Below are 12,271 nucleotides of genomic sequence, written 5' to 3'. Positions count from 1 at the left end.
TAGGTTGGAGAGGTGGGCAGGGGTCAAGTGAAATGGAGAATTGTGGGCTAAGCAAAGGAGTGTGTTTTCTCTCCAGCAGGCGGTAGGGACCTTAGACATTTGTAAGCAAGAGAGAGGCATGTTGAGATTCGTGGTGTGAGGAAGAGCGATGCCCTAAGATGAAGACTGATGCCTTCAGATTCCAGCTGCTAGTACATGGGAGCTGGCAACCCGGTTTTGAGACAGGGCTGTTGTCTCCCCAGAAGATCCCATCAAGGCCTGACTGTGGTGCTCATGGGCAGGAGACAACTTTGGATCTGGGCTCAGCATTTGGAAGTTCCATGTACACGCTGGTATCTGTTGGGGGTGTCTTGGGCCTCTGAGAAGGGGGATTGATTTTTCTCTGTGTGAAAACGCAGTGATTCAACTGTGCGTATGTCACCTCCTGAGGGTCTTGTTCATCAGAGTCCTGGAGAGAGGGAAATGCTGAGTGAGGGAGGGTGCTCACATTTTCCAGGACTCTTTGGGAATAACACTAGCCACGAGGCTGGGCCGAGGAGCACCTACCTCCCTGTTCACTGTTCTGTTCCCTGCAGGCTCTTGGTCCATTACAGCAGCATCTGTAGGAGACAGAAATCAACAAAACAGCTTGGAGGGCACTTCTGGGTCCACATTTCATAAGCAGATACCAACACACAGGGGGAGGCCATAGGTGCCTGAGGTCCCTCAGTTGCCAACAGCAGACTCAGACATTCTATCTCTCTGAGCTCAAGGACCCATCCCATGAATAGCTCTGAGTTCCCATCCCATGAATAGCTCTGAGTTCCCATCCCATGAATAGCTCTGAGTTCCCATCCCATGAATAGCTCTGAGTTCCCATCCCATGAATAGCTCTGAGTTCCCATCCCATGAATAGCTCTGAGTTCCCATCCCATTGATCTGTCTCCCACTTTCTGCCTGTCATGGAACCTTCTTCTGGATGTGAGTGGCTGCAGGGGACGTGAGGATACAGTTCAGAGTCAGGCAATGGTCTGTGAGCTGAAGGCAGGGGCAGGGAGTCTGGTGCTCTCTCTAGAAAGTCCTGCCTCTGTGGCTGCTGCCTTGGGCCAGGGACCATCCTGCCGGTGAGGAACACACACCTGAGTGCTCCCATCCTGCTTCCCCACATGGCCCTGAGCTCTCTGGCCTCTGCTTTGTGAGACTTACTTTTTTTTGTTGGAGCACCAGCGATGAAGGAGAAAGAAGAGGAGGAGGATGAGGAGGATGATGACCACTGAGGTCCCAATCAGAAGGTGCAGGTGTCTGCGGTTACCTGGAAGAAGACGAGACACCAATAAGAAGCTAATCATAGCAGTTCCTCTTTATGAATTGTCTCACATTTTTTGATTGACAGGTAACCACATTAAACACCTCTTTAGGACAAGCACCCAGATGGCGGGAGACCCAGCTTTCTCCTGCTTTCTCAGTTATAGTAACCATAGAACGTGCTGAGGATACAACTACTTTAGTTTAGATGTTTGACCCCTTCAAACCTCACATTGAAATTTAACCCCCAGGGTGGGAGGTTGGGCCTCTTGAGAGGTGTTTGGGTCATGGAGGTGGATCCATCATGAACAGATCAATGCTGTCCCAAGGAGATGGGGTTAGCAAGTTCCCCCTCTATTAGTTCCTGGAGAGCTGGTTGTTCAAAAGAGCTTGGAAGCTCCATCGCTCCCCCTCCCCCTTGCTCTCTCTCTTGCCGTGTGATCTCTGTGGTCTCTGCACAGACAGACCCTCCTTCCCTTCTGCCAGAGTGGGAGCAGCCTGAGGCCGTCACAAGAAATAGCTGCTGGTGCCATGCTTCCAGTACAGCCTGCAGAACGGTGAGGCAAACCAATCTCTTTTCTTTAGAAGTTACCCGGCTCAAGTGTTCTTTTATAGCAACAAAAATGGACTAAGACAGCAACGTCCTGAGATCAGGAGGAATGTTCCAGAACAGCCTGGGCTGTCTTCCTGTTCTTCCTGGAGGAGGACGTCACGCAGTGCTTTAGCTGAGTGCTTCCTGTGGCTCCAGGGTACAAAACCCAGGCTGGGCTGCTTTTTGAGTTCCCCCAGATACACTGCATATGGGGTGACTCCACATGTCTCGAGCAGCTTTTCTGAGCCTTGAGGGACTGGCTCACATTGAAATGTAGGCTTCTGTTGTCACTCGCTGCTTATCTGTTAGTAATGAACCTGCCTGTGTAACGTATTCTCTGTGTGTTCTGTCTCCCTGGAGTGACGGTGAGTGATAGGAATTGGCATAGGCCCAGGTGCAGTCCAGGAGGTGTTTAGAGTCTTCTCTGGGAAGACTGGACTGGGATTGAAACACGGTGAATGTGCTTTACAGTTTCTACCTCCACAACCCTCTTGACTCAAAAAAATTACATTCTCCAAGAAAAGAAAGAAAAAATGAAATCAAGATAAAAAAGTGAAGTAGAACTGACTTAAATCAAACAGCCATGAAATAATGATGTAGCCCAGGAACAACGTGCTACTTTTTGTGATCTCCTGAGACATATATTAGGCTGCTATTCCACCCGGGAAGCACGGGGAAGGACCACCCTCTCCGTCGTTTATTGTTTCAATACAGCCTGTCCTTCTGTGAGTTAGTACGAAATGTGACCAGGGGCTAGTGCTGGCACTGGTCTCTGAGTCCAAGATCTGAGCTCACTCCAAAGAGTATTAGTGTTTACCTCCCCAAGATCTATCTGTATCTCCATAGGTGATTGGAAGTAGAGATGAATTGGGGGATTTTGGTGAAGGGGCAAGTTTTATGCCATGAACAGAGCACGTGTTCTATTCCAGGACCTGTGCTGGTGGGTGCAGGAGGCTTTCACATTTTCCATATGATCTCAAGCTCACAGAAAGCCAAATAAGGAAGAGGTTTTAGCCTGATTGTTTAATGGATAAGATAAAGGGTCAAAGAATTAAATACAGAGAAATAGAAAAACGATGGATGGTATTCAGTTGCCTTTGTAATTTCTGTGTGTCATATTATAATTATGTATGTTTTATTTTTATTTTTTGAGACAGAGTCCCCCTGTGTCAGGCTGGAGTACAGTGATGGGATCTCAGCTCAACCTCTGCCTCCAGGGTTGAAGCCATTCTCCTGCTTCAGCCTCTCCAGTCGCTGGGATTACAGGCAGGCACCAATGCATCGGGCTAATTTTTGTATTTTTAGCACAGACAGGGTTTCACCATGTTGGCCAGGCTGGTCTCAAACTCCTACCCTTAAGTGATCTACCCGCCTTGGCCTCCCAAAGTGTTGGGTTACAGGTGTGAGCCCCCATCCACAGTCTTGTATATTATATTATACTAGGTCCCTTCATTTGCACCACCTCTCATGTGTCTATCGCTCCTCTGCCAGGTATTGATTTAGATGTAGAAAAAAAAAACACATCTCAGAAAGAAATTAATGAAACAAGGATTAAACTACTAGGAAAAATCAAACCCAGCAAGCCCTCCCTGCAAATGATTGTATCTCACAAGCATAGCTTATATCCATCTTTCATTCATTTAGTGTGTAAATCAACCCTACGTTTCACCAGTGGGGCGGGAATTGCCTTTTCCACGGTCTCCTAGATTCCAGTTACGCACCTGGGCCTCCCTTATTTTCATGTCAGTCACTATTAATCAGGTAGGGATTCCTTGTTAGCCCTGAGTTGAATCCAATGTCTGTGAGTATCAAACACACACTCCTTGTTCCTCCTTAGTTTCCTGTGTACCCAGTGTGCTCTCCATCTCTCTACAGTTGTCTTGTCATTCTCCCCATCTCATTCCCAGCATTTGAGGCAGAGCCACTTCCTTGAATGTAAGAATGTTTCCACCTTTATGCCTTCAAGGCTGAGAGCTCAGTGTGGAAAATCCTTCCATCAATATTCCAAGGGTTGAATCCGTTTTTTTCATTAAGGTCACAAATATTATCTGATCAGTGAGATCTTCTCTGCCACCTGAAATTATATACTCACCATTATCTATTATTTATTTTAAATCCTGGCTGGGTGCAGTGGCTCTCACCTGTAATCCTTGCACTTAGGGAGGCTAAGGTGGTGAGATCACTTGAGATTGGGACTTTGAGACAGCCTGCACAACATGGTGAAACCTCATCTCCACTAAAAAATATACCAAAAAATGAGCCAAGTGTGGTGGCGTGTGGCTGTAATCCCAGCTACTCGGTAGGCTGAGGCAGGAGAATCGCATGAACCCAGGAGGCAGAGGTTGCAGTGAGCTGAGATTGTGCCACTGCACTCCAGCCTGTGGGACAGAGCAAGACTCTACCTCAAAAAAAAAAAAAAAAAAAAAAAACCCACAAAAAACAAAAAACCCAGATTTGGTGCACAGATGCTTCCCAATGGATCATTCATTTATTGGTACCCTTGTGCATTCATTTTCTGCCCTCGCATTTACTCATCTGCAATATCAGTGTCCCAAGAGCAGAGGCCAAATGCATCCTGTTTACCATTTGTGGAAGGCAAGAGAATGCTGCCCCACCCCAAAACGTCCCTGTCTTAGCCTCCATAGCTTGTGAATATGTTATTTTACAGGAAAGGAGGAATGAAGATTGCAGATGGAATTACGGTTGCTAATCAGCTGAACTTAAAAAGAGGGTATGCTGGATGATTTTAGGGAGATTGAGATGGATTATCTTGGTGACCCCAATAGAATCCCAAAGTCCTTAAAAGATGAGGAAGAAGGCAGAGCAGGATTCAGAGAAAAAGGTGTGGGTAAAGAAGAAGAGTCTGAATGATGCCATGTGAGATGTGACCAGCCTTTGTGGGCTTTGAGGAAGGAGGAAGGGGACCAGGGGCCAAGGAACGTGAGAGCCTCTAGGAGCTGGGAAACGTGATCCAAGCAGATTCTTGCTTGGAACCTTAAAAAGAAATTCAGCCTTACTGTCCCTTTGATATCAGCCCAGTGAGATGCATTTCATACTTCTGAGTTACAGCACCATGAGATAATTAAGAAAAACATGTTTTCATCCACGAAGCTTGTGGAAATTTGTTATGGCAACAATAGGAAAATATTCCACACTGCACAGCCTGAGCATGGGGCATTGGCTGAACGAGTGAGTGAGTGGAAGTGTTGTGTGCATAAATAAGCTAAATTCTCTCTTACTGCACGTCTCTTGCTCTGTCTGCTGAGTCAACCAGGGTTGCATCTGGTGCACTGTTGATACGAATGTAAATTAGTACAGCCATTACGGAGAAGAGTATGGAAGTTCCTCAAAAGATAAAATGAGGTCGGGCACAGTGGTTCATGCCTGTAATCCCAGCACATTGGGAGGCCGAGGTGGGTAGGTCACTTGAGGTCAGGAGTTGAAGAGCAGCCTGGCCAATATAGCGAAACTCTGTCTCTACTAAAAATATAAAAATTAGCCGAGTGTGGTGGTGGGAGCCAGTAACCCAGCTACTTGGGAGCCAGTAACCCAGCTACTTGGGAGGCTGAGGCTGGGGAATCTCTTGAATCCTGGAGGTGGAGGTTGCAGTGAGCCCAGATGGCGCCACTGCACTCCAGCCTGGGCAACAAGAGTGAAACTGTCTAAAAAAAACAAAAACAAAAACAAAAACCATAAAACAAAACATAAAAAGACACTTCCAGAGAATCTAGCAATTCCATGACTGGGTGTAAACCCAAAGGAAAGAACATCAGTGTATCGAAGTGATATCTGCACTCCCATGACTGTTCCAGCACTGTTCACAGTAGCCAAGATGTGGAGTCAACCTACCTGCCCATCAGTGGATGAATGGATGGAGAGAATGTGGTACACACACACAATAGGGACAACTCATCCACAGAAAGAGTAACATCCTGTCATTTACAGCCACATGAATGGAACTGGAGGTCATTAGAAGTATTTCCATTTCTCACTCATATGCAGGAGCTAAAAGGTGGATCTCACGAAGGTAGAGAGTAGAATGGTGGCTACCAGAGGCCAGGAAGGGAAGGGTGGAGGGTAAAAAAAAGAATACTAATTAATTAATTAATTAATTTGGAGAGAGTGTCTCTCTCTGTTGCCCAGGCTGCAGTGCAGTGGCATGATCTCAGCTCACTGCAACCTCCGCCTCCTGCAATTAAGTGCATCTCCTGCCTAACCCTCCCAAGTAGCTGGGACTACAGGCATGTGCCACCATGCTCGGCTAATTATTATCATTATTATTATTATTTTGTATTTTTAGTACAGATGGATTTTCCCCATGTTGGCCAGGGTGGTCTTGAGCCCCTGATCTCAAATGATCCACCTGCCTTGGCCTCTCAAAGTGTTGCGATTACAACCGTGAGCCACCGTGCCCAGCCTATAAATGTATTTATGAACAGTAGACTTCACACTTAAAAATGGTGAAGGTGGCAAACTTTATAGGTATATTTCACCTCAATAAATATTTCTTCAAACAAAAAGAAAAGGGTGTAGGGGTTGCTGGTGATGACATCTCTCTGTGGGTGACAGGCCAGGATGGGCTTCTGGGAAGTGGGTAAGGTTGAGGGGCTGAGGGAACCTCTGATCTTCCCAGGCAGAGCCCAGTCTCCCTCCTCTGGGTCTGTTCTGACCTCTTTCTCCATCTGCCTGGGTGCCTGGAGCCCTGATCAAGGGCCTCCTTGCAGGCCATACAGGAGGGTTTGGAGGTGCCCTATCTGCCATCCTGCACCCTGACCCCACCCTTGCACCCATGCTCTATGTTCTCTCTCGGCATCTGTCCATGCTTCTCTCCATCATCAGCAGGAAGCTCCTCAGCTATGGCTCTAGGATCACAAGACATGGGACAGGCATGGTGTTTTCTCACCTGTGACAGAAACGGGCAGTGGGTCACTCGGGTGTGACCACACGTGGGGCAGGGCACGGAAAGAGCCGAAGCATCTGTAGCTCCCTCCGTGGGTCACAGGGCCCAGAGGGAAGTTGGCCTGGAATGTTCCATTGACCCTCAGCACTGCAGTGAGCCTAAGTTCACGGGCCTCCGCCTCCCTGGATAGATGGTAAATGTCAAACAAGCTCCGCGAGCTGCAGGACAAGGTCACATTCTCTCCTGCCTGAACCGTGGGGCCCGGCTGGGCTGAGAGAGAAGGTTTCCCATATAGACCTGGAAGGAGAAGAGGCAGTTTCCTCAGGGAGGTTCTTCCTTGTCACAGCTCCCCTCACACCTGAGCTGAGAACTCACTCCCCTGCTCTATGACTTAATGCTCTCTTTCTCTGTCTCACCCTCCACCCCCATCTCTCTTCATGTCTATTTCCTCCTTCCACCTTCTCTCTCTCTCTAGGTCTCTGACCTCACTTCTCCATCCCTAGCTATGTTTTCTTTTTTTGTACTGTTTTATTCTCTCTGACCCTTCTTGGATTGGTTGACTTGATCTTCTCTTTCTTTAAGTCTCAGTCTCTCACTTTCTGTCTTGTTCACAATTTTCTGCATATTTCTATCTATTATCTATTGATTGATCTATCATTTATCTATGTATGTATCTATCATCTATCATCATCTGTGTATCTATGACCTATCTCTCTGTTATCTATCATCTATCAATCAATGTATGTATGTATGCATCTATCCATCTATCATCATGTGTTTATCTATCTCTCTATGTCTATTTATATATAATCTGTCTGTCTACTTATCTATCTATATCATCTATCTGTCATTCATCATCTATTTATCTATCACCTATCTCTCTATTATCTATCATCTACCTTTTATCTTTCATCTATCTATATCTATCTACCCATCTATCATCTGTCTCTCTCCATCTCCTTGTCTTTCTCTGCCTCTCAGTCTCTCTAGTTCCCTTTTGGAATCTCTGCAATCCAACCCCACATCTTTATCTTTCCCTGTTTTTGTGCCCCTCCCTCAGGGCTCTGATTTTAGGGCTTTTCTCTGCTTCCTTCCATCATACGCTCCACTTCTCTGCCCCCTTTTTCTATCTCTTTATGTGTCTGTGAGTCTCTCAATTCCCTTCTTCTGTCTCATTCTGTGTGTGTGTTCATGTCTTTGCTTTTTGATTTCCCTGATTTCACTCCGTGTCTCTCTGTGGGCTTTTGTTCTCAGTAATCCTATAACATGTGGTGTTATTTGAATATGAGCCTCAGAATCCGGTCTGGGGACTCCAGGAACTCACAGCATACAGGGGTTGGTGTTCTGCTCCCTCACCTGGGGCCATGGTGTCCTGGGACGATGACAGCTCCACTGCATGGAAGGCAGAGGTTTAAGAATAAACACAGCATCTGTAGGTGACACAAGCCTGGGGCCACAGGGCCCAACTCAGGCCAGATAGATGTGTCTCTTTGGGTTCTCCTGGGAGAGAACACTTTGTAGAGGTAAAACAGAATGGAACCTTCTAACCTGTGCCTGGTCTCTGAACAAAGTCAGCATGGAAGGACACCTCTCTCTGGGACATGTCTGTCTCTCTGTGTCTTCTTTACCTCTTTATCTCTTTTTCTAACACCTTGTATGGCCCCTGTGTCTGGCTTCTATGTTATGACATGAGGTCTGTACTTGTGTCTCCTGTTTCTCTGCCTTTGTTGGTACAGACCTCACCAAGTCACTTTCTCTCCATAGGAACCCCACACTCATCTTCCTCATGACCACCTGGGGCTTCCAGTCCTAGATCATTCACTCCCTCTCCCAGCAAGGGTGAGAGGCAGGTCTGTATTCTCTCACCTATGACCACGATGTCCAGAGGGTCACTGGGAGCCGACAACTCATAGGGTAAGTGAGTGACAGAACCAAAGCATCTGTAGGTCCCTGCAAGGGCAGGTGTCATGGGACCCATGGAGTAGTTGACCTGGGAACCCGCATCGTGGAGCTGTCCAACGAGGCGCAAGGGGTCCTCAGTGATCCCCTCTCTGTGCAGAAGGAAGCGCTCAAACCTGACATCTGACCAACATTGCAGGATGACCGTCTCTCCCGATTTCACCAGGGGACCTGGGTGGGCCAGGAGGGAAGGTTTTCTGTGGACTCCTAAGAAGAGAGGTTGTGAGTTCAGAAGGCGTCTCCCTTTCTCATCCCATTCATGGGACCTGAAATAAGTGAGGCTTCCCCTCCATGGTGTCTATCTCTCTCCTTCCTCTCTGTGTCTCCGTGTTCTTTTGTGCCCATAACCCCTGTTGCAGGTCCCTCCATCTGTCTCCCTCCCTCTTCCCTGTCTCTCTGTCTCTAGTAGCCCTGATTCCCTTCCCACTGTGCTCAGCGTCACCTCTTAGGCTGTTGTATCTGTTTCCCACTAATCTCTTTCCTGGTGTTTATGTGGGGGTGGAAGAGGAACTACGACAGGCTGCATGTCCAGGCTCTTAGCAGCCTGAATCAATCTCTTTTGGACAGATTGGAAAGGCCGGCAGGAGGTACGAACTCATCAGTAAGGCAGGCATCAGTGTCCCTGTTCCTGATGGGGATTGGGAGCCTCTCCTGTCATGTCTGTGCCTTCTCCATGGCCCCAGCTTCCATAGGGTGGCCCCTGGTGCTGGTTCCAGGAGCATCAACCCCTCCCTATGTGGATTGAGCCTGGTGGTAGCATCAGTATCCCACCCGTGCTAAAATCAGTGTAGCCAACCTTCTCCTTGTTTGGTTTCTTAACTTGTGCTTGACCTGGGTTCCTGTGTTGGTTTCCTGTTGCTGCTGGAGAAAATTGTCACACACATGGGGCAGGAGAGAATACAATGACCCCTTCCACTTCTGGAGAACAGAAATCGGGCCCAGTTCTCTCTGGGCTAAAATCAAGGCATCTGCAGGGTTGTGTTTCCTCTGGAGACTCAGGGAAGAATCAGTTCCCTTGACTTCTCCAGCCCTTAGAGGCCACCTGCCTTTGTGACTCATGGCCTTCCCCCATCTTCAAAGCCCGCTGTGGCTGATGGAGTCTCCCTCCCACGACGTTGCTCTAACCCCACTCTCCTCTTCCTCCTCCTCTCATGAGGACCCTTGTGATTACACTGAGCACAGCAGGACAGTCCAGGCTGTCTCCCCTTCTCAAGGTCAACTCATCAACAACCTGAGCTCCATCTTCCCCTTCAGTCCCCTGCCCTATAACATAAATAGTCACAGGGTCCATGGATTACCATGTAGCCATCACTGGGGACAATTATTCTTCCCACCACAGCAACTATTTCTCTGTACTGAATCCCCCTTTACCCCAAATACAGTCGGGGCCTGGATGATTGGACCCTGATGGACGCCCCCACCAGAAGCTCTGGGATTCAGGAGGTGGGACAGTGAGAAGCCCAGACAGAAAGCCTCTGACCTGTGACCATGATCACCACAGGGTTGCTGGGTGCCGACCACCCAGTGGGGGAGTGTGGGTGTGAACTGCAACATCTGTAGGTTCCTGCATGTGCTGGGGTCACAGGGCCCATGAGAAAGCTGTTCCGGAATATTCTGTTGTAGAGCTCAGGGACAGGCATCCCGTCTTCTTTGGACAGACTGAATTCGTTAAACCCAAGACGAGAGCGACACTGAAGAGTCACATGTTGTCCTTCAGACACCACAGTGCTGGGCCAGGCAGAGAGGAAGGGCTTGTCCTGACCACCTTGGGGAGAAGGAGGCGCCGCCTTAGACAGGAAGATGTGGAGCCGCCCCTCCCTCCCTGTGCTCAGAAGATTCTCCCATTTCCACATTTCTAAGGCTCCTACCACACCAGGGTGCCCAGGGCTACAGGAAGGACCCACCCCGCATAGACATAGCGTCTCCCTACAGCAAGTGTCAGCTGAGAACTTTAAGCAAGTGCTGAATAAGCGACTCTTACTAGATTTTAATACTGCAAAATTACTTACATAAAAGAACACAAGGTAGACACAGGATGGAGGGCATGATCAGCTAATGCATGAACCATAATAAACAACTGAGCTCCTATTAGAAGATCTGGAATGTCAGGGTCATGACTGTGGTTCCCCCACCTCTTAGGTAGAATGACAGCAGCCACACTGCAGCCCCTACCGTCATGGAAACGCTGGAGGGTGTGAGTTATGCTCTTGTCCTCAGAGGCCTGTTGTTCCTTGCACTGCTTCTCTCCCTTCCTCTGCCGGTGACACCACTTCCTCCCCGCACACCGCTCCTTTGAGCACTTCAGTCTCCCACTGGGTCCCCACAGACTCAGCCAAGGGAAAGAAAGGCTGGGGAGGGCTAGGACAGAACTGTGGCGAAGCTTCCCCTGGCTTCCTTTTCCTAGCTCATGAGAGATTCCCACATGGCTTCCCATGGTCAGCCCATCAGTCAACCCCCTGTGTCACCTGCCTCCCGTTTCAGGAACATCATCTTATGTGGGGAGATGACAACCTAAGGTTTGGGGGAAGGACTCACCCACATGTGACCAGGGCCCCTGCAGCAAGAAGAACCCTGGAAAGAAAGATCATGATGGATGATCCATCTGTACATCACCTCCAGGCCCATATCTCCACTCCAGGCCCATATCTCCACCTCCAGGCCCATATCTCCACTCCAGGCCCATATCTCCACCTCCGGCCTATATCTCTACTCCAGGCCCATATCTCCACTCCAGGCCTATATCTCCACCTCCAGGCCTATATCTCTACTCCAGGCCCATATCTACACTCCAGGCCCATATCTCCACCTCCAGGCCTGTATCTCCACCTCCAGGCCCATGTCTCCATTCCAGGCCCATATCTGCACTCCAAGCCAACATCTCCACTCCAGGCTCATAACTCTACTCCAGGCCCATATCTACAGTTCCAGGCCCATATCTCCACCTCCAGGCCCATATCTCCACTCTAGGCCCATATCTCCACCTCCAGGCCTGTATCTCCACCTCCAGGCCCATGTCTCCTTTCCAGGCCCATATCTGCACTCCAAGCCAACATCTCCACTCCAGGCCCATATCTCCACTCCAGGCCCAATATCTCCACTCCAGGCCCATATCTATAGTTCCAGGCCCATATCTCTACTCCAGGCCCATATCTACACTGCAGGCCCATATCTCCACCTCCAGGCCTGTATCTCCACCTCCAGGCCCATGTCTCCATTCCAGGCCCATATCTGCACTCCAAGCCAATATCTCCACTCCAGGCCCATATCTCTACTCCAGGCCCATATCTACAGTTCCAGGCCCATATCTCTACTCCAGGCCCATATCTACAGTTCCAGGCCCATATCTCCACTCCAGGCCCATATCTCCACCCCAGGCCCATATCTCCACTCGAGGCCTATATCTCCACTCCAGGCCCATATCTCCACTCCAGGCCCATATCTCCACTCCAGGCCCAGATCTCCACCCCAGCGCTCCCTCCCTCGATTCCCTTCCAGGACTCACCAACACATGCCATGCTGACGACCATGAGCGACAT

At 49.0% G+C, this 12,271-nt stretch overlaps 1 protein-coding gene across 1 annotated transcript; it reads right to left on the bottom strand.

The window, feature by feature from the left end:
- LOC100994016 (killer cell immunoglobulin-like receptor 3DL3) lies at positions 1-12,271 on the bottom strand. The gene is given in 9 exon segments (XM_063599644.1): positions 1-291; positions 293-448; positions 547-599; positions 1,187-1,291; positions 6,780-7,073; positions 8,643-8,942; positions 10,216-10,500; positions 11,271-11,306; positions 12,238-12,271. Coding segments are annotated over 9 exon segments (1,380 nt in total). The 3' UTR covers positions 1-174.

Source organism: Pan paniscus, chromosome 20 (assembly GCF_029289425.2).
Source record: "Pan paniscus chromosome 20, NHGRI_mPanPan1-v2.0_pri, whole genome shotgun sequence".
Taxonomy (NCBI): domain Eukaryota; kingdom Metazoa; phylum Chordata; class Mammalia; order Primates; family Hominidae; genus Pan; species Pan paniscus.
This window is presented reverse-complemented; position numbering and strand designations above follow the sequence as displayed.